General features: G+C 32.8%; 2 protein-coding genes, 1 non-coding gene and 2 pseudogenes across 3 annotated transcripts; 3 read left to right on the top strand and 2 right to left on the bottom strand.

Annotated features, from left to right (window-relative positions):
* The window catches only part of LOC127899889 (uncharacterized), a 116,749-nt pseudogene that overhangs the window by 55,916 nt on the left and 33,076 nt on the right, over nt 1-27,757 (bottom strand).
* Nucleotides 10,168-15,559, top strand: LOC127899695 (uncharacterized; annotated as a pseudogene).
* Nucleotides 10,436-10,544, bottom strand: LOC127900109 (small nucleolar RNA R71). The gene has a single exon (XR_008052133.1). It is a non-coding gene; the product is annotated as a small nucleolar RNA R71 (small nucleolar RNA).
* Nucleotides 15,752-16,505, top strand: LOC127899697 (uncharacterized). The gene has a single exon (XM_052433319.1). The coding sequence runs from the start codon at nt 15,902-15,904 to the stop codon at nt 16,454-16,456; it is 555 nt and encodes a 184-aa protein (XP_052289279.1). The 5' UTR covers nt 15,752-15,901; the 3' UTR covers nt 16,457-16,505.
* On the top strand, nt 16,766-17,513 carry LOC127899696 (probable cytokinin riboside 5'-monophosphate phosphoribohydrolase LOGL10). The gene has a single exon (XM_052433318.1). It carries the CDS (start codon nt 16,824-16,826, stop codon nt 17,496-17,498), a length of 675 nt encoding a protein of 224 aa, XP_052289278.1. The 5' UTR covers nt 16,766-16,823; the 3' UTR covers nt 17,499-17,513.

The following is a 27,757-nucleotide window of genomic DNA, read 5'->3' as shown; positions in this document are numbered from 1 at the left end:
AATACATTCAGATTTCAGAAAGTTTCAAAAGAAAGCTGAAAAAACATATCAATAATTGAAATGAAAAAAGTTGGAAGGAGGTATCTAAAAGTCAATTTCAACGCCAATGATGTGTAATTCCACATGAGCAAACTAGTTAATTGCCATGAGAAAACGAAAAGAAAAGAAAAGAAAAGAAAGGTGCATAAAAATTAATTTGACAATAACAGCCACGTTCGCCCACCCCCCCCCCCCCCCCCAAAAAAAACATAAATTTCATTTGACAATGATATCCTGATATCCATGACCTCAACTTGGGAAAGGAAAAACAAAAAAAAAACTCCATCATATAGAAATTTCATTTGACATATTATCATTTATCTTGCTTCGCTTCGTATCATTTGTGTATTTTATTGTCTTTGAAGCATATGATTTTTTTTGTTTGGTACTATGTTGGTGTTGTTTTAATTTCTATATTAAGAAACGTGATTGTTATATGGAAGACATATTTTGCGGAAATAATGGGATTCATTCTAAACCTAGACATTGACTAGCTAGCCGTACACTATCAGAAAATGAGACATTTTCGAGGGCAAGTACCCTTGGAAATATAAAAAGACTCTCAGAAAAACTCATTTTTAAGGGGGACATGTCGTCGATCGTCGTCGTATTAAGTCTTATCGGAAATGTTGAGTTTATGATGAGTCATCGGAGAAAAAAAATATTTCTGAGGATGTTGCCGTCGGAAATGGAATTAAATGCCCTCCGAAATAAGATAAGATAAACCTAGTTATTTTTATATTCAACTGCAACATGCCCTCATAAATAAAAGATACACTGTCGGAAATAGACTTATTTCATTAAATTTTTTTTAATCATTATTATTACCAAAACAAGAACTTGTATAAAACATAATCAAGAAGCCGAGACTAATGAGAAAAATAGTGCAATAAAAACAACTTTATATCGATGCATAGTCTCCATTTCAGAAAATCTAATAATTGTCCATAATTACTTCAGTTCATCAACTAATAGAGCAATGACAAGTCACCAATCATTTTTCATGAGAACTCAAAATATAGAACACTTCATTCACTTAATCTATTAATAAAATGAAATAAACAACTTATGCCTTCTGAGATGATTCTTGTGCAGACTTTCCAAGAACAAGTTTTATCATTCTTTTCAACTTCTTGATTTCTTTCTCTAAGTCTTTTACTTTTACTTCCAAATTACTACATTGATGCTTGTTACCTCCTTAACTTGGAGAACCATACACATCCTTGCCTTTGATGCCTGCTCCCTAACCAACAACACGACCATGTGCTGCTTCTTTTGTCACTTCTCGAGATATTTTCCATTCATCCACTAGCAAGCCTTGATCTATAACAGTGGATCTCATTGATTCCATTGTTTCCTATAATAAATACAAACATTTGTGTTAGTGCATATAGTAATGAAATCATGCAAATAAATCAGGAATATTATGAAAATTTAATATAAAAAACACACATGCATTTTCTTTGCCTTGTTACTTGCCCATGTCCCCTTACATGAAACATCTTGAATAAATCAAGTGGACTAAGTTAAGTACCTATTTGTTACTGCAATAAAGAATTGAAATTCAATAAGATCATAATAAATAAACACACTTCTTTTATGATCAAAGTCAAACATGTTCTCTTCCCATTTCTGTTCTATGCTTGGCCATTGGGATGAACTTGTAGTATGAATAAGTTTGGACTTGGTTCAATTCCTCTTGCTCGTTGTGCTTGTTTTCTATATATAATTTTAAAAAAAAAGCATAAAATCAACTTGGTGATTCTGAACCCATTGTTGAGTACTAGAGAATTCATATTTATAGAGGGTAAAATTATCATTTTATGCTCCAAGTCTCACTAGCATTTTCACTTTTACATGTTTAAATCCTCTAAGCTTTTATTATGTGTGTTTTATTATAATTTAAGTATTTTATGTATTTCAGAGATATTTTGACCATTTTATGACTAACGAGAAGTCAGACAGCAAAACTAATGGCATTTTTGAACTTATAATGGTCGAAAACCTTACGAGGAGCATAAATGGATATTCGGCATACGGTACTGTTCACATATTAGGTAATATTCACAAGTATGACAATGTTTCACATATACGGTATGATGATGTGGCATTGACCTATGATGTGGCATTGACCGATGATGTGGCAGGATGTTATTGGACCAAAATACTGATGTGGTATTGACTGATGATGTGGCAGCATCTTATGGGACCGAAATGTTGATGTGGTGTTGACTAATAATGTGTACCAACCAATCAAAGCTTGCCATGTGGCGCAATCCTGAGCGTATGAATTATTTTCATCTGATGGCCATGATTTGACACCCTTGAATCCATTTTCGAGCTCCATTTTCTATAATTCTCTCTCCATCTTGTATTTTCTACATATTTTAATAAAATTATCATTTTACTCCTTATTCAATTATAAGTGGCTAGTTTATTTCAAGCTTGGGTTGAAGGTGAAGGCTAAACATGATCCATGAGCTTAGGTAAGTTTATTTTCTTTTTCTCTCTGATTTATGTGGTTGTTTTGACTCATTGTCGACAGACAGTGTATCCTGTCTAGATTTTGCACAGTATACCTGCTCCCTATTGAAGGATCGTTACTGTCTGGCACAATTAGCACTTAACATCATATTAATTAGAGAGAAAATTTCCCTATAGTATTTTATGGGTCGTCTTGACTCAGTATTGACAGAGAGTGTATCTAAGCTATTTAATGGATGGTCTTGCCATGTTGTTGATTATTATCATCTGGCACAGCATGTTCTTGACACCACACTTAGTGGAAGATCATTACCCCTTGCACACTGAGCGCTTGATGTCATATTTATTAGAGTGAGAATTATGAGGAGTTGAAATACCCCCTTCATGAATTAATTGGAACTAAAAACATAAATATTAAGCCTATGGTGAAATGTTGAGTATGAATTTAGAGACTCAAGCTTTTCATTTGCATTATTTTCATCTTTAATTCATTCCCGCCATTTTATTTTAAATCTTAAGATAAAAAAATTCACTCCCAACCAACTCACATATACACCTAGAAAATTAACCCCATGCATAATTAAATCTACATTCTCGTGGGGCCAAACACAAAATCTATTTACAATAGATTCGTGCCCTTACGAGTAGAATAAAATGTGGACAACACCCATCAAGAACAACTCACGTATAAAGTACATAGACAATATTTATAAGTTTCTTATTCCTATAATGATTCTAGCAACTATAATTCACTGATAAATTAAAAGAATAACGAAGCTTAAGAAAGAAAATGGCAGAAAAGTATTATGCTAATAGTCATTATTAGTACTTTCCACCCCTCATCCATCCATTTGTCAACCATTTTACCTACCATCATATATCTCTAAAGTCATAACATGTCCTTGAGCAATTGAAACGACCCGTCCCGCACCCCCAGGGCGAGTCTATCTAAACTCATATAATCGAATCGATAATAATTATGATATCTAAGAATTCTATCAAAAATTCGACAGAATCTCCCCTATTAATAAAACATCCCCAAGCCTACAATTTACAAAACAATACTCCCAAAATAATTCAATATACATCCATCCTTCATAACCAACTTCTCAAGTCAACATACCAAATACCACCCAAATCATTCTAATATTAAAATATAATGGTTATCCTTAATTACAAAATATAACAAATAAATACAATTCGCAATATCCCAAATATCAAGATATTAAATCTACGACTCCTAACACCATCACGTGGCCACAATTTCAAATCTAACTATCGTTGCTGGGTCGACTGATGTACCTGCAAATCTCCTATGGGGGGGGGGGGGAAATATAATAAAAATGGGATGAGTATAAAACTCAGTGAGCTCAGTGAGTGGATAGTAATTTTTGAAAAATAAATTTATTTAAAATGATTTAATCTTTCTCAAATCAATTTCATCAAAATATTATAAGAACTTATATAAACATATTCAATTCAAATTAGTTACTGAAATAACTATATTACATAAATCTGCATAAAATCAATGAAATCATAATACTTATAATATCAAATACTGAATACCAAAAACTATCATCAAAGTGGTACCCAAGGGAATGATCTCATCATATCCGGACCTCGACGGACGGGCAATCAGGGAACCATCATGCCTCGGAGCTACAATGGATAGATGGGGAAATCTCATCTTATATCTCATGTATCTCAACATCTGCATCTCTGTAATCATCATACTGCATGCATAAGCCCCCAAAAGGCAAAAGCGCCCAAACACACGGCCCAAAGCCTCTATGTGTATTCAGACGGGCCCCAAAGGCCTCTATCTCATCTCATCTGTATCTCTGTATTCATCTCATATTATCTGTATCTCTGTATCTGGAGGGCAAGGGTACTATCCAATGATTTTCCAAACAACATTTTATACACATGTACATAAACATATAATCACATATGAAATCTCATTTTCTTTTTATTCAGCATATTTCAAATCCACTCAATTCTAATATCACGCATTTACTCAAAACGATAACAAAATCATTAATCAAACTCATTCTTAATAACAATAAATATCAACACATAGATAAAAATCAATTTTCTAGAAAATCATTAAATCGAAGCATCAAATACTTATTTATCAAAACATACTGCATTGTATCATAAAATCAGCATATACTATGAAAATAGGTTTTGTATATTCCACTCACAGTGACAAAGTCCAGACTCGGTATCAACAACGTCCGCGGGTTGATTGTCGTCCGCGGATCCTCCTAATCAAGGAAACGACATAATCATTCTCTGTAAATTTGAAATACAACTAATTTTACATAATAATTCTCGAAAAAAATATCTATCAACAATAAATTATTCCCACATGCACAAAATTACCGAAATACCCCTACATCCCAAAATTACCAAAATGCCCCCAACATCATTATTTTACCAAAATTATCCTCAGAATCTTTAATTACTAAATGGTCCTCAATTCAGATCATGAAATTACCATAATGTCAGAAATTATGAAATTACCCTCAGAGAGTAAAATTACCAAAATGTCCTTAACGACTTAAATTACCGAATTACCCTCGAAATCTCAAATTACCTCACTGCCCTAACCTAAAATTACCAAATTATCCACTGATTCCATAAATTACAAATTCACCCTAAAGTTTTATGAATTTATTGAATTGCCCCTGTCGGTCAATGGTGACTGGACTTCAGTCAACGACGACGGGAAGCTTAGGTTTGATAGTTCATGCCTCGGTGAGTCCAACGGTGTCGGCGGTGACCTCTCACGTGCGGCGATGGCGGCGGATCGTGCTCCTAAAGCCGCGAGCTTTCCAAGTGGCCGATCGTCGACAATCTGGCCGTTTCAGGTGACAAGGTTGGTCGGAAAATGATGCTGGTGACGTGAGGAGTAGAACCCAGCTGGAGGTGTGCCCAATTGAGGCGAAATCGACGGCGATCGTGATGGGTTTTTGGCCATGAATTTTCGAGCTTCAAACGACGGCGTTCCAGTCGTTTTCTGGCAATGAGGACGGCTGGGTTATGACGGCCGACTTCCAAGCTTTAGATCGGTACCAAGCTCGGCCAGTGAGGTGGTCGGAATTGCGAAATTTGTCTGGTCAAGGTCGCAGGTCGGGTCGGATTCGCGGGTTAAACCGAATCAATTCTCTCTCTCTCTCTCTCTCTCTCACGTGCCCCTCTCTCTTTCCTTTTTTGGAAACCAGCTTCCCACTTTCCATTTATAGAAACTGGATTCTTTTTTTTTTTTTTCACTTAAGCTTAATACAAATTAAGCTAATACCGGACCTGTGACGAAAATAAAATCCGACTACCCGAGTTTTTTAATTGTGCTCAATTTATCTCGATTGAATGTTGTGACAATTTTAAAATTAATATCGTCTCATTCTCTCTATCTCTTTAGATGTTTTAGGTGATTGATCCTTAGAGAATGTAATTCCATGTCTGAATGGTAATAAACCAGTCTTGGAATTTTCCATGCTAAATCTAGCCAATATCTTATCGATATAGATTGCTTGAGACAAGGCTGAAGTTTTATTCTTCCGGTCTCGTAGTAACTTGATACCAAGAATATAACTTATCTCTCCCAGGTCTTTCATATCAAATTGTTTTGCTAACCAAATCTTTATTGTAATCAATACTCCTATATCGTTTCCAATCAGGAGAATATTGTCTACACAAAGAACTAGGAAGGCTACAAATTTTCCCTGAATTTTCTTGTACACACATGGTTCATCAATGTTCTGAATGAATCCAAGCGATTTAATCGCTTGATCAAATCTGATGTTCCATGACCGGGATTCCTGCTTCAATCCATAAATGGATCTCTGCAACTTACATATCATGTGTTCTTGGCCTTTTTTGTATAAATCCATTTGGTTGCTGCATGTAGATGTTTTCTTCAAGATGCCTGTTAAGAAATGCAGTCTTGACATCCATTTGCCAAATTTCATAATCTAGCACTGCAGTAATGGAGAGCAGAATCCTAATGGATTTAAGCATAGCAACCAGAGAAAATGTTTCCTCATAATTGATTCCTTCTTTCTGAGTAAACCCTTCGGCTACTAATCTTGCTTTAAATGTTTCCACCCTTCCGTCTACTCCTCTTTTTCTCTTGTAGATCCACTTGCACCCTATAGGTTTTACCCCATTTGGTGTCTCTACAAGTTCCCAGACTTTATTGGAATACATAGATTCCATTTCTTGATTCATTGCCTTTTTCAAAATTCAACATCTCTATCTATTAGAGCTTCGTTGTAACTAGTGGGATCTTGTACATGTTCATCTGAGATAGCCGTATAGGTTTCTCCCAAAAGCATGTATCTCGCAGGTAACCTAGTTACCCTCCCACTACGACGAGGTTCTAGAAGTGATGGTTGTTCAAGGATAATCCTGTGCTGATCAGCTGGTTGTTGCTGTTCTTCCTGTTCTATAACAGGTGTTGAAAGCTTAGCATCAACCTGATCTCTTTTATTTCTCTAGTTTTACCTTACTCTTAGGTTATAAGTCATTATATAGTCTTCCTCAAAGAAAGTAAAGAATATTTCTATAAATACATTCCTATCTTGAGGACTATAATTCAGACTTTCCCTTATTCCTTTAAGATATCTAAAACATGCAAGCTTCTAAACACGAATCCATCTTCTCTATCTCTAATTCTAGTAGAAATACTAGTAAACTCCAAATACGAATGTGTCTCAAACCATGTTTGTGGTTTTTTCATAATTTCTTAGAGTAGTAGACACTGAGATAGATGAAACTAAGTTCAATAAACTTTGTAGTTTCAAATACTAGTATCTGGAATCAAAAAGGTAAATGATAAACCACTTAGTATATATCTTGTCTTATCCAAAAGAATCTTGTTTCTCCATTTAATTACACTATTGTATCATAGTGTTCATTGACAACCAAATAGTGCTTGAATTCTCCATAGAGATAGTCTTTGTTTCGATCATATCGAAGTTCTTTTATGTTCCTGTCTAATTGCTTCTGTCTTATCCACGTACTCTTTTGAATTTCAAAAGCAATGGAATCATGACGCATTTAGACAAACAAAAATAAAATGAATATTCATCAACAAGATTGATAGATGATTAGTATTAAAAATTGTTTAATTATCAAGCGATAATATGTTATTTTATGCTTATGTTATAATTTATATTTGTGTTTATGTAATATATTATGAATTATTAATTATGTTTTAAATATATTTAATTTTGTGTATTTTTATGTGTTTATTAGGAAAATTATTAATTTCACGTACTTCGAGGCTCCAAACAAATAAACGGAGGTCAAATTTGGATTCCGGAGGTCCGAAAACCTTAAGATCAGTCAAGATCGGCTTAAAATTGGGCTTGTGTAAAAAAAGTTGACTTTTCCTGTTGACCGAGCACTGATTGGATGATGAAATGAGCTTACAATAGATATGAGTGCATGGGATAACTGGCAATCTTGACTAAATCTCAGCCGTTCATGATTCAATGGCCATGATTGTGCCACGTGGCAATGGTTGGTGAAGCAAGTTGGAGGATCCGAATCTTTGTATTCGGGTCGACCCGATCCACCCATTAACCCGCCAAATCTCAACCGTTCTTTGGGCAAATCGGATGAGTCAAATGATGCCATGTGTGATGTTGACTTTTGAAGTTTGACCAGCCATTGGATCTTGATCTAAGGGTTGTGAGGAGCACATGCATGAAGCCTATGATGGACCGCAAAACACTGGATTATGAATTTATTTTTCTATAAATAAGGCCTCATTTTAATGTTTTAATCATCTCTCTACAACTCTCTTCTTCTCAAATTCTCTCCATCTCCTTGTAATCTTGATTTCCAGGTGTGTTTTTAATATTTTGTATAATTATTTTCATTAATAAAATTAGTTTTATTTCCAATTTTAGTTGTTTTTATTTCTTTTAATTATAAGTAATTCAATTTTACTACTTCTTTTTATTTTAATTATGCTTAACTAAATAATATTAGTTAGGGGAAGGTGAAACTCTTAAGAAATAAATATGATTTAATCAAATTCTATGTTTAATTTTATAAATTAAATTATTTTCTATTTAATTTTATACATGTTTTATATTTTGAAAATTTGATTTATTGTAGACAAACAAATGAATTTGGCACAATAAATTCTTAAGATCTTAATATAAGGCATGGTGAAATGGTATTTTGACTTATTGTAGACAAATTAAATTTTGGCACAATAAATACTTAATCCATCATAAATTTAAAGGGAAAATAATAATAATTTGTATAATTAATCTTTTGGGTAATAAATCTAAAAAAAATTGGCAAAAAGAATTTATTAAGTTTTATTTATTTCTAAGAGTGGATCCATAACCCTAACTAGTTCAATTCCATAGTTTCATTTAAATTAAGTTGTTTATATTCAAATTTTAATTTTAATTTTTAGATAAAATAAAATAAACTAATTAAATCTTTTCTCTGTAGATCGACCTCAGACTCACCGAGTTATAATACAACAAGACACTCTTATACTTGAGAGTTAAAAATTACTTTTAAGTTGTGTCAAGTTTTTGGCGCCGTTGCCAGGGAAAAGTTTTTTATTTGGTTTGTTTTTCCGTTTTTATTTTTCTCTTATATGTAAAATTTCGTTTTCCCCCTTTTCCTTTTCTTAAATTCTCTTTTGTCCCTAACTCTTCTCAGAATTACGTTCGGACCCCGACATCTTTCAACTGTTTCACTTTCATTCCAAATTGCTATTCTAAACTTCTAAAAATTACAGTTTGGCCATAAAATTAAAAATAATTTGTAATAAAATCCCTAGACGAAATTCCTCAAAATAATTAAGACTTGGACATACTTTGGACATATTTGGACATATTTTGGACATATTTGGACATATTTTGGACTTAATTTGGACTAAACTAACTTTAACTACTAACTCTAATTACTAACTCTTAACTTACTAACTACTAACTGCTAACTTTTTTAATTTCAGTTATTTAATTTTCTGCATTTATTTAATTTCGTATTTATTTATTTTTGCTTTATTGGTGGGTTCAACCACCAAACTAACTACTAACTCCTAATTTTTATTTTCAGTATTTATTTAATTTTGTATTTTGTTTTTGCTTTATTTTTTTATTGGTGGGGTTCAACCACCATTTTATTTATTTATTTTATTATTTTGCGTTTATTTTATTTTATTTTATTTTTTGCTTTATTGGTGGGTTTAACTACCATTTTTTCTTTTTCTTTCTTTTGCATTTATTTTATACTTAATTTATTGTTAACTGGTGGGTTCAACCACCAAAATTGTTATTTAATTTTCTTTTGTACACTTATATTATTTGCATATTTAATTTTTTATTTTATTTTATTATCAATTTGTGTAAATATTATCTTTATAACATAACCCTTGCATGAGACGTTGGTCTCGATCTTCAAGTGGCAGGTTAATTCGTAGATCTCAATCTCCACCACCAATCATGGATGAGAATGAAGGCGAAAACGTTTTGGGCGAACTTAATCCTCAAATTGATCAGGGAGACAACCAATCTCAACATGGGCACGATCAGAATCAACCAAGGACTCTGAGAGACTACATGAATCCAACCAGAACCGGAGCATCCAGAAGCATCTCGATTCAATTTTAAACCAGGTATTATCCAACTTTTACCAACATTTCATGGTTTAGAATCTGAGAATCCGTACTTGCATCTAAGAGATTTTGAGGAAGTTTGTAATACATACACGGACCAAAATTGTAGCATGAACATAATTAGATTAAAGCTTTTTCCTTTTTCATTAAAAGATAAAGCTAAAACTTGGCTACAAAACCTTAGATCTGAATCAGTAAGAACTTGGAATAACATGCAAGAACAGTTTTTGAAAAAATTCTTTCCACCTCATAGAACAAATTCTTTTAAAAGGCAAATCACTTCTTTCACTCAAAAAAATGGAGAAACATTATACCAATGTTGGGATAGGTTTAAAGAGTTGCTTAACATATGCCCACATCATGGTTTTGAAACTTGGCGATTGGTCACTTATTTCTACGAGGGCTTAATACCCCAAAGTAGACAGGTTGTTGAAATGATGTGTAATGGTGAATTTAGGGATAAAAATCCTGAAGATGCACTAGATTACCTTGACCAATTAGCTGAAAATGCACAACATTGGGATACTGTTGGAACTTTTGAATTGACAAATAAGCAACAATCATCTCCATCTAGTGGAGGAATCCATAACCTTAGGGAAGATCATGATTTACAAGCAAAATTTGCATCCCTAGTTAGGAAAGTTGAAGCTTTGGAGCATAAAAAGAGTGATCAAGTAAAATCTGTTCAAGAAATTGCATGTAACATATGTAATTCGAATGATCATTTCACTTAAGAGTGTCCCACTTTGCCTGCACTTAAAGAATGTCTAAATGATCAAGCTAATGCCATTAAGACTTTCAATAAACCAAACCCATATTCACAGACTTATAATCATGGTTGGAGAAATCATCCGAATTTTAGTTGGAGGAATAATAATAATGCACAATCTTCACAAGCACCACCTCCACAAAATTTTCAAAATCCTCAGCCTTATGCACCATATGTTCCACCACCCTGGAAAAATTTGGAAGACACAATGCATTCATTCATCAGAAAGCAAGATGCTATTAACAATCAAAATGCACAAACTTTTTCTGATTTGAAAGATACTCTTGCTAAATTTGCTTCTGCACTCACCATTCAAGAAAAAGGAAAATTTCCAGCCCAACCACAACCAAATCCTAAAATTCAACAAAATCCACCCGCAGACCAAGTCAAGTCAGTTATAACTCTTCGTAGTGGTAAGGTTGTTGATAGACCTATGCCTGAACCTTATGAAAATGATGAAAATTCAAAGGGTAAGGAAGGACTAAATGAACTTACACCTAGTGAAGAAATAACTAGTGTTCCACCTGAACCACCATTTCCGCATGCATTGAATAAACCAAAGAAATCAAACCACTCTTCTGTAATTTATGAAATCTTTAAGCAAGTGAAAGTTAACATTCCTCTATTAGATGCAATCAAGCAGGTTCCTTCATATGCCAAATTTTTAAAGGACTTGTGCACTGTTAAGAGGAAATTGAAGGTAAGAAAGAGTGCTTTCATGGCCGAACAGGTAAGTACAATTCTGTCTACTAATAATAAGTTGAAATATAAAGATCCTGGTTGTCCTACCATTTCTTGTATTATTGGTAACCACAGAATTGAGCATGCTTTACTAGATCTTGGTGCTAGTGTTAATTTGCTTCCATATTCAGTTTATCTTCAACTTAATCTTGGTGAGTTAAAATCAACTTCAACTACACTTTTGCTTGCCGATAGATCAGTTAAAGTACCAAAAGGAATAGTGGAAGATGTTTTAGTACAAGTTGATAAATTTATTTATCCTGTGGATTTTATTGTCTTGGAAACTGAACCTGTTGTGAATAGTTACAAACCAATTCCTGTAATTTTAGGTCGACCATTTTTAGCAACTGCTAATGCTTTGATTAATTGTAGGAATGGTTTAATGAATTTATCCTTTGGGAATATGACTTTGGAATTGAATGTTTTCAACATGTGCAGGCAACCTAATGAAGAAAATGAGAATGAAGATGATACTGATGAACAAAAGGAATTGTTTGAATCTTGTATCGAGGAAAATATTCAAAAAGGGGATTTTTCTGAACTTTCTAATGTTTGTTTAGTTAATTCAATTGAGTCAAATAAGCAACTTGAACTTGATATTTCTAATATAAATTCGTTGCTTGATTCTATGCAGACTTCGCAAAATTATGATGACGAGCCAAAATTTGAGGAGCTTGGAAGTATTGAAAAGACAGAACAACAAGAAGCACCTAAAATGGAATTGAAACCTTTGCTTGAAGGATTGAAATATGCTTTTCTTGGAGAAGAACAAACTTATCCTGTTGTGATTTCTTCTACTTTAACAAGCGACCAAGAAGGTAAGTTACTTACTGTTCTTAAAAAGCATAAAAAGGCAATTGGATGGACTTTAAATGATATTAAAGGCATTAATCCCTTAATTTGCACACATAGAATTAATTTGGAAGAAAATGCTAAAACATGTCAACAACCTCAAAGAAGATTAAACCCACACATGAAATAGGTAGTCAAAACAGAAGTCCTTAAATTACTTGATGTGGGAATTATCTACCCTATTTCTGATAGTAAGTGGGTAAGTCCTACACAAGTAGTGCCTAAAAAATCTGGAATCACTGTTGTTAAAAATGAAAAAGGAGAATTAATTCCAACACGAATTACATCTAGTTGGCGCATGTGCATTGATTATAGAAAATTAAATGAAGCCACTAGAAAAGATCATTTTCCTTTACCATTTCTTGATCAAATCTTAGAAAGAGTAGCAGGACATCCCTACTACTGTTTTTTAGATGGATATTCAGGCTATTATCAAATTCCTATAGCACTTGATGATCAAGAAAAGACCACATTTACATGTCCATTTGGAACATTTGCATTTAAAAGAATGCCATTCGGGCTTTGTAATGCTCCTGCAACATTTCAAAGATGTATGTTAAGCATTTTTTGTGATATGGTTGAACATTGTTTAGAGGTCTTTATGGATGATTTGACTGTGTTTGGGAATTCTTTTGATGATTGCCTTGATAATTTGGAGAAAGTTTTAAAAAGATGTATTGAAAAAGAACTCGTGTTGAATTGGGAAAAATGTCACTATATGGTTACTTCGGGAATTGTTTTGGGTCATGTTGTTTCTATTAAAGGAATTGAAGTTGACAAAGCAAAGATCGAAGTCATATCTAAATTGCCACAACCAAAAACAATTAGAGATGTGCGATCCTTTTTAGGACATGCAGGATTTTATAGGAGGTTTATAAAAAACTTTAGTGCCATATCTAAACCACTTTGTAACCTCTTATTAAAAGATGCACCGTTTGAATGGAATGATGATTGCCAAAAATCTTTTGAAAAAATAATTTGTCTTTTAACATCTGCACCTATTATGCAATCTCCTGATTGGTCTTTGCCATTTGAATTAATGTGTGATGCAAGTGATTTTGCTGTTGGTGCTGTTTTAGGACAAAGAAGGGATGGTAAGCCTTTTGTGATTTATTATGCGAGTAAGACTTTGGATAGTGCTCAAATGAATTATTCTACAACTGAAAAAGAATTACTTGCTGTGGTATTTGCATTAAACAAATTCCGTTCATATTTGCTTGGCTCTAAATCTGTTGTGTTTACTGACCATGCTGCTGTGAGATATTTGATGAGTAAACAGGATGCCAAACCGAGACTAATTCGTTGGATTTTGTTACTACAAGAATTTGACCTTACCATCAAAGATAAAAAGGGTGCTGAAAATGTTGTTGCTGATCATCTATCAAGACTCACATCCGAATTCTGCAATGATATAACACCCATAAATGATTCTTTCCCTGATGAATTTTTATTTTCTGTTACTTCAATGCCATGGTATGCTAATATTGTTAATTTTCTTGTTACAGGTAAAATGCCTTTGCAATGGAATGCTCAAGAGAAGAAGAAATTTTTTGTTGAAGTAAAGAAATTTTATTGGGATGATCCTTATTTGTTCAAATATTGCCCAGATCAAATTTTTCGGCGATGTATTCCTGATAATGAGGTAAGTAGTGTCATTAATTTTTGTCATTCTGAAGCATGTGGTGGTCATTTTTCTTCAAGAAAAACTACTGCTAAAATTTTACAGTGTGGATTTTATTGGCCTACCATGTTTAAAGACACATATGAATTTTGCAAAAGTTGTGAAAAATGTCAAAAATTGGGATCAATTACAAAAAGAAACATGATGCCCTTAAATCCCATACTTGAAATTGAAATATTTGACTGTTGGGGAATTGATTTCATGGGTCCATTTCCATCATCTTTTGGATTTGTGTATATATTAGTTGCAGTTGATTATGTCTCAAAATGGATTGAAGCAATTTCTTGTCGAAATAATGATAGTAAAACTGTGATTAAATTTTTAAGAGAAAACATTTTAAGTCGATTTGGAATCCCTCGAGCCATTATCAGTGATGGAGGTAAGCATTTTTGTAATAAGTCATTTGAGTCTTTAATGAAGAAATATGGAATTACACATAAAATTGCTACCCCTTATCATCCTCAAACAAATGGTCAAGTTGAATTAGCAAATAGGGAGATAAAACAAATTTTGGAAAAAACGGTTAACCCAAACCGAAAAGATTGGTCTCTTAGACTTAATGATGCACTTTGGGCTTACCGTACTGCATTTAAAACATCATTAGGAATGTCACCCTATCGGTTAGTTTATGGTAAACCTTGTCATTTACCTGTTGAACTTGAACATAAATCACTCTGGGCTATTAAAGCTTTTAATTCAAATTTGGATGATGCTGGTAATGTGCGAAAATTGCAATTGAATGAACTTGAGGAATTAAGGAATGATGCATATGAAAATTCAAGAATTATTAAGGCAAGAACAAAAGCATTTCATGATAAAAGAATTTTTCGAAAAACATTTGAGATTGGTCAAAAAGTGTTGCTTTATAATTCTCGTCTTCATTTATTTCCAGGGAAGTTAAAGTCAAAATGGAGTGGCCCATTTGTTGTAAAAAATGTATATTCACATGGGGCCATAGAAATTGAGAATCCAAATAACGGTGTCACATTTAAAGTTAATGGTCAAAGATTAAAACCATATCTAGAACATCACCCACGTGACGAGGACACCGAAATTAATTTGGGTGACTCACCAGTTCTTGATTAAGTCTTTAATAATTTTTTTTCTTTTTGTTTTACTATTATTTTACCGTTTCATTGTTTGATTTTTTTTCTTCTTTTTCTAGATTGATGCACTGTACATAGTTTTTTTTAACATTGTTTTTCTTGTGTAAGCGTGTTTGTTCGACAGTTGTACATTCTCTCATTAATTTTCATTTTACATCATGAGCACTTCAATGAGAAAATACCTGTTCGCACATATTAAAAGATTTTTGCGTATAAAATTTCACTTAAGAGGCTTGATACAAAGCTGTAAATCACATCCACTTTGGGATCTGCAACCACCAGAATTCGTGTCCTATGTTAAGGATCTAGAGGGACAACTTAGAACAGTAGAGAGTGGCATATATGAATTTCAAATGGAGCTTGAGGTTAACTCAATGAGAGGACGAATGTAAGTTCATTTTCCTTTTATATTGTGTGATTCTTTTTGCTCGCTTTCACGCTTGATTTGATTTTGCAGATTTGATTTTGGTGTGTTTTGATTTATTTTCCCGTATAAATGGCGGATAACGGTACTCCGTGACTTCTTAAGTCGGTATCTTCAGTTTCCCACAATAACTGAAACCCCAAAATCAAACATGGAAGAAATACAACATAAACTCCATAAGCATTTTCCCTCTCTCCCTCAAAATGCCCTCAGGAAAATTTACAAAGCTCGTTGTGAACGATTGCGTTTGTTAATGATCAATGGCATTCCTTCTGACATTCGTTGGTTAATTGAAGCAAATGTCCGATTAGCAGGTGAGTTTTCTGGTCAATTTGTTTCTTACATGCCTGGTTTTGGTAAAAGTACGTTTGCTAAGAAAAGGAGAGCTAAACGACTTGGCTCAAAATGTCATAACTGTGTAAGACTTGGTTGCAAACGACCAGATTGTAAATCTTTAGGAATGGTTTCTGATACTCCTGAAGATAAAATTAAATTCGTTAAAGATGGCATGAGTAAAGAATCGTTGGATGATATCTTACGATCTCTTGAGACGCATCGAAGTGGATTTGTGCAACGTGAGATTTACAATTTGTGGATACTATTCCAAAAACAAAGTGCACAGTTTAGTCTTGGGAATCTGACTCAAAAAGACCTTGTTTGCCAGTTTATAAGAAAACTGGATAAGAAGCCGATCCTCGACCCATAAAGGGCGTTCAAGCCGTTACTGGACGTAAAACCAGAGGAAGATGTGAGCCACAATCACAACTACTAGTAAATATCCTTTCACTTCACTGTTATTTTACTTTACTGTTATTTTATCATTTGCATTATTGCATTTAGCGATGTGATTTTGTATTTAATAAATATTTGGTTTTCTTTTACTGTTTGCTTTTTCTAATCATTACTTTCTTTTTACTGTTTGTTTTTGAATTATTTAGCCACGAGCTTTACTCGTCATTTGATAAATATTGCCAACTCATTTACAGTTGTTTCTCATTATTTATGTTACCAAGATCTTTAAATATGAGCTCATTTTTCAAACACTCACAACTTGTTTTTGAAAAATTAGTCCAATGGCATCATCTTCGAGTAAACAATTCAAAAACATTTGTGTGCTTTCTGGGTTTCACTATGGAAAGTACAAAGAGTTCGTTCAGGCAGCTGTAGATCTTGGTCGTGTCATAGCAGAGAGGAAACTGCATCTTGTATATGGAGGAGGTGAACGAGGGTTATCAAGACTTGTCTCAGAAGCTGTTTTTACCAGAGGAAGCCAAGTACTCGGCATTATCCCAAAACCCATGAAACCGCTAGTGTGCATGTCTGGCCCACCAATTGGAGAAGAATTAGTGGTATCAAGTATGCAAGAGAGAATATCTGAAATGATGAATCATGCTGATGCTTTTATTTTCTTGCCAGGAGATCTTGCAGCTTTTGAGGCACTAATTACATTTGCATCTTGGGCCCACTTGAACATTCATCAAAAACCCATCGGTTTGTTAAATGTTAATAATTTTTATGACGGCTTACTAACTTTTATTAACCATGCAATAAAGAATCATTTTGTTCCACATTCTGTAAAAAAACTATTTATCTCTGCTTCTACTGCTAATGAGTTACTTGATCTTTTACAAGCTTATACACCAGAGCCAGATCCACAGATGGTTGCACTGAATTGGTCGACTAATGATGGTAACGGTAACAGTAGCAGTAATAAGAAGTGCAATTTAGATTTAACTCTCCGTTTGTAAATATTTTCTGTTGTAGTGTTCATGTGATGTCTTCTACACTCTTTCTCTTTCCTTTTAAAACATTGAGGACAATGTCTTTTTCAGGTTGGGGGGAGGGAATAGTTGATAATTGTGGAATGTCTTGGTCATGGTTATGTGTTTACAAAAAAAAAAAAACAAAAAAAAAAACAAAAAAAAACATTTTTTTTTCTGTAAAGACTAACTTAGGACAAATTTGAGTCGAAGATGGCAGGATATAGAGAATGTAGTCTCTCTAGAAACGCATCTTCTTAATCTTAAGAGTGTTGTTAAAAAAAAAAAAATTGACTTTTTCTTCATGTTTGTTATCTACTTTTAAGCTTCTGCATAAAGTTCAGGTGAGATCTCTTCTTCTTCTTCTTTTATTATTCTCTTTTATTTTTATTTATTTATTTATTTTTATTTTTTGCATATCTGTAAAATTATAAAATATTAAGATAATGTTTAGATTAGGTCGTGGGGTGGGGATAATTGACGTATGTTTTAAATATGTGTGTTGTATTTCTCTTTTCTCTTTTCTTTTCTTTGTTAAAAAAAAAACCAAAAAAAAAATTGTTTTTTGTCTAGGATGGCCGTGTAAAGAGTCACGACTTTTGAGACGCATCCTAATAGTCTTGTTGTATTATATTTTGATTTTGAGATTCATAGTAAGTTGTTTTTGTTCCCTTTTCTTTGAATTACTCAAATTTGTGAACTCTCCACTTAGTTATTAAGTTATTTAATTGTTTACTCATTTAACAGGTATTATTGAATCATTCTTCACACACACATTATGACACATACTAGTGGGTTGTAAGTTAAAATTTTACGGCATTTAGTTCTTTTGATTTATTAGGAATAGTATCTAAGGTAGTAGAAAGTGTATATTTTCAAAAAAAAAATCAAAAAAGAAAAAAAGAAAAAAAGAAAAAAATGTTTTTAATTTTGTTATATCTAGAAACCCGAGTAATTAAGTCCATAGGGGTGCTTCAACACCTAGTGCCCTAAGGTCAACTGGTCTGGGAGTCACTGGCCTAAAGCTCGCTACATGGGTAATAGATATATTGTTTGTTTATTAGAAACCCGAGTAATTAAGTCCGTAGGAGTGCTTCAACACCTAGTGCCCTAAGGCCAACTGGTCTGGGAGTCACTGACCTAAAGCTCGCTAAACGGGTTAGAAATGTAATATAAAAAAAAAATGTGTGAATAATCTATTGCCTAAAGATATAATTTCTAATGAATTTTAGAACGAAATGTTGTTTTTCTTTTAATGAAGCCCCATAAGTATTGTGTTAATTACTTGAGCACAAAAGAAGGTTTGATGATTGTAACACCCCAAATCTAACACGTGCGGAGCACGTGAAGAAGGAGGTTACTCACAAATCATAATCTTTACTCATAAGTTTCAAACTGAAATTCCTCCAATTCTTATTCAAATAAATCCATAAATCCAAACGTCAAATACTAAATAATCTCTCTCGAGGACATATAAAAATAATAACAAAAGTCTCAAACTCCAAATTACACGTTCATAATAAAAGTAACTAAATAGAAACACAAGTTTATTCCTCCTCTTATTCAATAGCAAACGGAAACTGGAAATCACTAACTCCAAAGCTCAGTGCACCTCTCAAAAGAAACTTAATCTGCAAAAAGTAATGACGAGGGGTGAGCCGTCAACTCGGTAAGTAAAACCATTCCTAACACACTAGGCCTATCGATACCAAAAATATTGCAAGCCTTCTTTTGTTTAAAGCATATATCATAATCCATAATTTTCATAAAACGATATATCACAATAACATAAGATAAATTCTTAATAATTCAGAATATTCAAAAGCATATTTACTTACGAAGCAAATCATGTAATACGTATACAGAAAACAAACAGGTTAGCTCATGTCACATAGTGTCACCTATAGTCCCGGTGACCCGGCCAGAAACATAATCAGAATATCGTGTGCACACTCAGAACAGAAACCCAGTACTGGTCCAAACGGATATATCGTATATTACGATCAGAATCAGAATCAGACTAACTATGGACAATGAGCCAAAGCATTAAGAATCTCATACAATCATCAATAATTGAAATCAAACATAGGTACAAAACATTCGTATCAGTTTCATAAAAGTTCATATCAATAATATAGGCTTGCATAACATTTTAAAGATAACATCCTAAAAGGTTGTCATGTCATAAAAATAACTTACATATTCAAAAGCATTTATAAAATACTTTGTTAAAAAGAATGGTTTGAAAACATTTACATAAAGCTAATTTTGTTATCAAAATTAGTAATCCTTTAAGTAGTATCAAAACATTTATACTTATAATAATAATATCAAAATACTTATACATATCTAGTACATTAGGAATGAAGTTACTTACCTCGACAAATGAACTTGGATTAACACACCTCTAAGCTTAGGCCACCCATAATTCTCAATGAAAGCCCAATTTCCATAATTTAATATGTATGGGAATTTGTGGCGTTACAATGATATTCTGGATAATGAGTGAACATCAATGTGATAAAGGAATTTGGGAGAGTTCATTTATTTGGTAATTTAGAGGATAGATGAACAACTATTAACTTGCATGTGAATTTTATAAATCTTAATATAACGCTTTAATTGCTAGAGGGCTAGCAATAAGCTGGTTGGGGGGTGTGATTAGTATTAAAAATTGTTTAATTATCAAGCGATAATATGTTATTTTATTCTTATGTTATAATTTATATTTGTGTTTATGTAATATATTATGAATTATGAATTATGTTTTAAATATATTTAATTTTGTGTATTTTTATGTGTTTATTAGGAAAATTATTAATTTCACGTACTTCGAGGCTCCAAACAAATAAACGGAGGTCAAATTTGGATTCCGGAGGTCCGAAAACCTTAAGATCAGTCAAGATCGGCTTAAAATTGGGCTTGTGTAAAAAAAGTTGACTTTTCCTGTTGACCGAGCACTGATTGGATGATGAAATGAGCTTACAATAGATATGAGTGCATGGGATAACTGGCAATCTTGACTAAATCTCAGCCGTTCATGATTCAATGACCATGATTGTGCCACGTGGCAATGGTTGGTGAAGCAAGTTGGAGGATCCGAATCTTTGTATTCGGGTCGACCCGATCCACCCATTAACCCGCCAAATCTCAACCGTTCTTTGGGCAAATCGGATGAGTCAAATGATGCCATGTGTGATGTTGACTTTTGAAGTTTGACCAGCCATTGGATCTTGATCTAAGGGTTGTGAGGAGCACATGCATGAAGCCTATGATGGACCGCAAAGCACTGGATTATGAATTTATTTTTCTATAAATAAGGCCTCATTTTTATGTTTTAATCATCTCTCTACAACTCTCTTCTTCTCAAATTCTCTCCATCTCCTTGTAATCTTGATTTCCAAGTGTGTTTTTAATATTTTGTATAATTATTTTCATTAATAAAATTAGTTTTATTTCCAATTTTTGTTGTTTTTATTTCTTTTAATTATAAGTAATTCAATTTTACTACTTCTTTTTATTTTAATTATGCTTAACTAAATAATATTAGTTAGGGGAAGGTGAAACTCTTAAGAAATAAATATGATTTAATCAAATTCTATGTTTAATTTTATAAATTAAATTATTTTCTATTTAATTTTATACATGTTTTATATTTTGAAAAATTGATTTATTGTAGACAAACAAATGAATTTGGCACAATAAATTCTTAAGATCTTAATATAAGGCATGGTGAAATGGTATTTTGACTTATTGTAGACAAATTAAATTTTGGCACAATAAATACTTAATCCATCATAAATTTAAAGGGAAAATAATAATAATTTGTATAATTAATCTTTTGGGTAATAAATCTAAAAAAAATTGGCAAAAAGAATTTATTAAGTTTTATTTATTTCTAAGAGTGGATCCATAACCCTAACTAGTTCAATTCCATAGTTTCATTTAAATTAAGTTGTTTATATTCAAATTTTAATTTTAATTTTTAGATAAAATAAAATAAACTAATTAAATCTTTTCTCTGTGGATCGACCTCGGACTCACCGAGTTATAATACAACAAGACACTCTTATACTTGAGAGTTAAAAATTACTTTTAAGTTGTGTCAATAGAATACTCATAACCTCTTATAACATGTAAACTGATTAGTCCGTATACATTTGTATGCGCTAAATTATCAAATACAATGTTATGCTTTTAGCTCAAAAAGAGCATCCTTGTCATATTACTTTTCTAAATAAGATTTATAGAGTTACAATGATCAATCTTAATAGGCCAAGTCTATCATTAATCATTTTCTTAAAATCTTATTATAGTTTATATGACTTAAGCATAAATATCAGAGGTGATTTTTGGTTAGAAGAAACATTTCTTTTCTTAGATAAATGCATATACCTTTTATCATTATATCTTACTTTGAATAGATCAATGTACTTCTATGATATAAATTGTCTTTATAAATAACCAAAATAAGGAATAAACAGAGGATCCATAAATAACAGTGTACTCCTGTTTATTAAAACAAGCCACCGAAATTAAATTCCTCTAATATTTGGAAAAATAAAGACAAATATCAAAACTAAAGTCTTGTAAAATTGATCTAGTCTTTCAATTGATATAAACTAGCACGTCCTCAACTGTTGTTTGAAGCTTTCTTCACTTAATCTCTTGGTTTCCTGAAAACCAAATAAATGAATTACAAATAAGATTAGTTATCTTAGAATTCATTATTGTATGAATCAATAGAAATCTGAACTAATTAGGAAGCTTAAAGATTTCCTATACCTGATTTTAATAATCTTAGGACAATCTTTCTTCCAGTGACCCTTCTGTCCACATTTGTAACACTTGCCTTTTGGCTTGCCACTTCTTTTAGTGGACAGTTTGTCGATCCCAACTCTTGCTTGCTCATTCTTGTCTTTCGACTTAAGCCTTGAAGAGGATCCTTTTTCAAGAAGTTTTCTGCTATTATAAAATTCTTCTATAGCATGTAGTTCGTGCATTAATTCAATTAAGGTCATATCTTTATTGTTTAAGATATAGCTGACCTTAAACTCTTTGAATGTATCAGGTAAAGATTCAATCACCATGTTAATCTTTGATTTATCATTGTTTTGAACACCATGAATCTCTACCTCATTCAAATAGTCTATCATTTTGAGGACATGATCACGAACTTTTGTGCCCTCTTCCATCCTAGTATCCGTAATACGTTTTAATGCTGCTTCTCTGGAAAAATGGGTATTTTTCCCAAACATCTGATGAAGACTAGCCATTATTTCAGTGGTTGTTTCCATGCTCCGATGTTTCTTATGCAGTTCCACAGAAATCGAAGCCAATATATAGCGCTTAGCCATTTTGTTAGCTTCACACCATTTCTCATAAGGCTCCCTCTGATTTCTATAATCGTATAACGATGGTTCAGGAGGGCAAGGCTGGGCCAACACATATTTCCTTCCCTTAGCAGTGAGAATATTAAATAGATTGCATTTCCAATCTAAATAATTTTCGCCAGTGAGTTCATTTTTAACAAGGATAATTAATAATGGGTTGATGGAAGACATTTTCTGAAAAAAATAAAATAAACATGCATAAATACTTTGAAACAATATTCACAATAAATGACAAAAATGCAAAAAAACCATAAATGCATTTTAATTTATTGTAATGATAATCTAGTACCGCTTTGACAAGCTATCCGTTGGGGAAGTCATGTCTACACTTACTAGACCCAATTATCCATTAGATTATTTACTTTCATGTAGAGACATGATAAATAATTATCGCTATCCCTTTGGGCCTAAATTTGTTAACAGAGCTTCGTTGGGAAGGTTAATAATAAACTTTAGTTGAGTGTATAACCATTGTTTCAATCTAAGTATTTTTCATATCAATAGTCACCGTTGGGGTGAACAATCGATTGAAAAATATTTCAATTTTATCTTTGAAGAAGTTCATCAAATAAAATATCTAATATATATACCCTCTGAAGGGAGCATCACCGTATCATGAAGTCGAGGTATATATATAATTTTATTATTGAACTAACAATGGAGCCCGTGGGAAAATTATCTTGAATTTTCCTTCTCCCACTCAATATTTTAAAATTAGTTTTTCATTTTTAAAACATACATATTGTTAATTGCATGCTTCCTATAATATTATCTAGATGATATCAAATATTATTAAGCATGTGCAAATTTCAAACAATATAATGAAATTCATAATTAATGAATGACATGTATCATTATGCGTAGAGTGGCACTACCTATTCTATATGACATGTTATCATCCAAAACATAACATATAGAAAAACAATTAAATAATCTTAATTCATGACTTTCCTAATAATGAAAAATACATTAACCCTAAGCCTAATCTTCATTGGGCTTCTTGTCAATGTCCATCTTTCATAATCTTGTCTTTGTTAATGGACTAGGGGAAATTGGACTTTTAAATTTATAATTGGTCCAATTTTAATTTTTGGAAGGAAATAAATAAATAATTAAAATTTTTTATTAAAATAAAACTTTTTGACCAAAAATAAATTTAATGTGTTCAATTTTATCTATGCATTTTAATCCATTAAGCCCAAATTTCAATTGGGCCTAAAACTAGGATTCTTTAAGCCCAAAACTGTTTTTGGACTTAAATGCAAAAAATTGAAACGTATCTGCCCAAAGAGAAAAACTATGGAACTATAGGGATTTGAATGATAAAAACCATTGAAACCCTAAATCCATCTTTTTCTCTCCCCAGCCGCCATCACCACAAAGGCCACTACTGTTCAGAGACGCCAGCCATCTCCTACGCATCTTCGACGCCGAATCACCCGCCGCCACATCGCCAGACATGCACCAAACTCGCTCGCACAACTTGCTGCTTGTGCAGCGCGCGCTGCTGGCCACGCTGGCCGCGCGCCTGTTTGCTGCGCGAGCAGCCTGTGCCAACGCATGCTGCGCGTACAAGCCACACTTCCCGTGCGCGCTGTTGTACAAATTTTAATGAACTTGCAAGCGCACGAATCTATTGTAGTATAGATCAATGGTGACGAGTGTCGATCCCAAGAGTAGGTGGATTTTAATTGTGTGTAGAATTAATTTTGTAAATGGGTGATTGGATTTATGGTGGAAATGATTTGGAATATATTAAAACTTAAATTAAAATGGCGAGAATAAATTCTAAAATTGGAATTGAAATAGCGAGAATAAATTGAAGAGAATTCTATTGAAATGACGTACTTGGGTATTTGGATCCGTATCAACATGCATCATGGGCTAAATAATCCTTATTAATACCAATTAAATCATGAGGGGGGAATCCACACCTCATGAACCACGCTCTAATCAATATGGTGCTAAGGGCTTATCGTGCCAAATAATAATAACCTTGTACTAAGGGGTCGGTGAAATCAAGGCGGTACTAGACAAGATTAGTATTATTTGTCGAGGAGAAGTCAAAACATTCACAAAAATTAGAGGGGAAGAGAAAATAAATTTACCAAATAAAGCCCATGACACATGTTGAGACTTCACCTTCAACCCAGGCTTGAAAGAAAATTAGCTACTCATAATTGAACTAGGGGCAAAATGAAAATTTATTAAAATACATAGAAAATACAGGATGGAGAGAGAATTACAGAAAATGGTGTCCAAAAATGGATTCAGAGATATCAAATTAGGGGGGGAAGGCCCCTTTTTTATAGATACATGGAGTAAATCATGGCCATCGGATTAAAAACAGTTTAGACGCTCACGATTGCACCACGTCATCAGTCAACAGTACGCGGTTTGACCACGTGGATGAACAGTAACACAGTTTGACCCGGGTTGAACAGTAACGCGGTTGGTTGAAAATAATCATGTGTGATGCATGTACCGTACGCAAGATTTTTCATCCACTGATATGCTGCCACGTAACCATCAACAGTACATAAGAATTTTAGTCCAACAGGATCGTGACACTTCATCAGTGAATGACACATCATCAGTCAATGCCACGTCATCGATCCGTTTATGTGAACAGTGTCGTGAACAGTAACGTAGACAGTACCGTACACATGAATAGTACCGTACATGTGAATAGTGCCATTTTTCCTTTTATGCTCCTCCTAAGGTTTTCGACCGTCCTAAGTTCAAAAGTGATGTCTGTTTTGCCGTCTGATCTCTCCTTTATTGTGAAATGACTATAATACTCCTAAAATACATAAAATACTTAATTAAAATAAAACACATGTAATTAAATCATAAGAAGGTTAAATACATAAAAGTAAGGGTTGTTAGTAAGACTTGAAATGTAAAATGACGGTTTTCTCCTTTATAAATATGCATTTTCTAACACTCAACACACCCCCCAACTAGCTTATTACTAGTCCCTAGCAAATAAAGCGAAAATAAAATTCAAATTCAAAATGATATTTTTTTTAATTTAGAAACACTCATGTTTATTCAATCAGATTAATTATAGCAATCAAATAAAAGTATAAGCATTATCTCCAGTCTAAAGCAACATCACACCCACATCAACCATCCACATGAATCAGCCCAGTAGACTTTGTTATAGCTACTTTCAAGAATGACATGTCAAACCCCAAACTCTCACTGGAAGTAGTGACACTCTCACAAAGAAATTAAAACCAATAAAAATAGTCACTCCAATGAATGGTAATTGAGAGAGAAAATAATAAAGAAGTGATATCACATACTCTCACCAAGATGAAATAAATATGCCCTCAGCTTAGAAATAATACGATCTCAAGTTAAACAAAAATGCTAGTCAACCCAATTTATTTATCTTTTTTTTCTTTTATTTATTTATTTATTTTTATTATGCACCACTACATTTGTTTAGCCCACATAACTAGCTTTTACTTCAGATTATAGTTCCCTAAAATCAAGAAGGACTTTTATTAGGATGTAACGTAGGCTAGGGACATGGTTAACAAAGAAGGGAAATAAGGAAAATAAAGTGTATGTTTGAGAAAAATGCAGAGGAATTTGTTTTTTTTTTTTAAAGTTGCAAGGTGGATTTCACCTATTATTGTTATTATTATTATTATTATTTTTTGAATTTTTTTTTTGCTTTTGCTTGGCACAACGTCACTAAATAAAATAATTATTTACATTTTTCTCAAACATAAATAGGTGATGGAACTTATAAGACATTGGGTAACACTCCAAATCAGAGTGGGTTAAGATGATAAGTTTGACAAAGAAAGGTTTTTTTTTTTTAAAGGCTCAAAAGGGTTAACTATGGATATTTGATAAAAGGGATGGCTAGAAAGGCTCAAACGGATCAAAGATGGCATTTCCATCGTCTTTTAGGGCTCTAAATAATCTTCCATATCTACTAGTTAGATGGGCCTCCAAATGTAGCAACACACTTTTTTTTTTAATTTTACAATTTTTTTTTTAGGGTTAACTCAAAAGAAATCAAGAGATCGTGTATACAATAATAAACTGTTAAGCTGTATAAAGAATGGGCAAAATGGTTACTCTCCAAGAAAAATGATAGGCTCAAAAACTCACTTGGTACTTATTATGACATGTTCATTCCTTCAAGCAACTCATATTTGTCTCCGACATCAACATGTAGAGTAGCAAACATAATGTAATATCACTTAAGACCAAAGATAATACAAATACTAAAATTTGAAATTAATCATGTCATCCAATGTTAAAACAAATCACACAATTTTTTTTTTAAACAACATTCTACCCCCCAACCTATTCTAAACATGAAAGGAAAATATGCATGCAGAAATGTGAAAATGATGCATAAAAACTAATTAGAAATGTTACACGTAAAATGATAGAAAACGAAAATGGTTTTTTTTTTTTTAAGAAGATGCGTTTCTAGAGGCACTACACTCCATATTCAGCCATCTTCGACTCAAAAGTTGGAAAATGTATATTTATAGAGGAGAAATTAAAAAGAAGAAAAATAAACATAAAAACATAATAAAGAAAAAGAAAATGTCTGAATTTTTTTTTAAACGATGGAGATGCGTTTCTAGAGTCACTACACTCCATATTCAGCCATCTTCAACACAAAAAGTTAGCAACAGTTAGTTTCTACAATAAAAAATTAGTAAAACTTAACCAAAATTCCACAATTGTCGACTATTCCCTCCCCCCAACTAGAACAAAACATTGTCCTCAATGTTTGAAAGAAAAGAAGTAGAGTTTAGAAGACATCACCTGGGTGGTGCAACACAGAAAATAATATTTACAAGCGGAGAGTTAAAT

Source organism: Citrus sinensis, chromosome 9, assembly GCF_022201045.2.
Source record: "Citrus sinensis cultivar Valencia sweet orange chromosome 9, DVS_A1.0, whole genome shotgun sequence".
NCBI classification, from domain to species: domain Eukaryota; kingdom Viridiplantae; phylum Streptophyta; class Magnoliopsida; order Sapindales; family Rutaceae; genus Citrus; species Citrus sinensis.
Note: the sequence above shows the minus strand (reverse complement) of the source record. Positions and strands in the feature narration are given on the sequence as shown.

Coding starts and splice junctions, on each gene's coding strand:
- LOC127899696 (XM_052433318.1), top strand. CDS start 16,824: ATGGCATCATCTTCGAGTAAACAATTCAAAAACATTTGTGTGCTTTCT.
- LOC127899697 (XM_052433319.1), top strand. CDS start 15,902: ATGGAAGAAATACAACATAAACTCCATAAGCATTTTCCCTCTCTCCCT.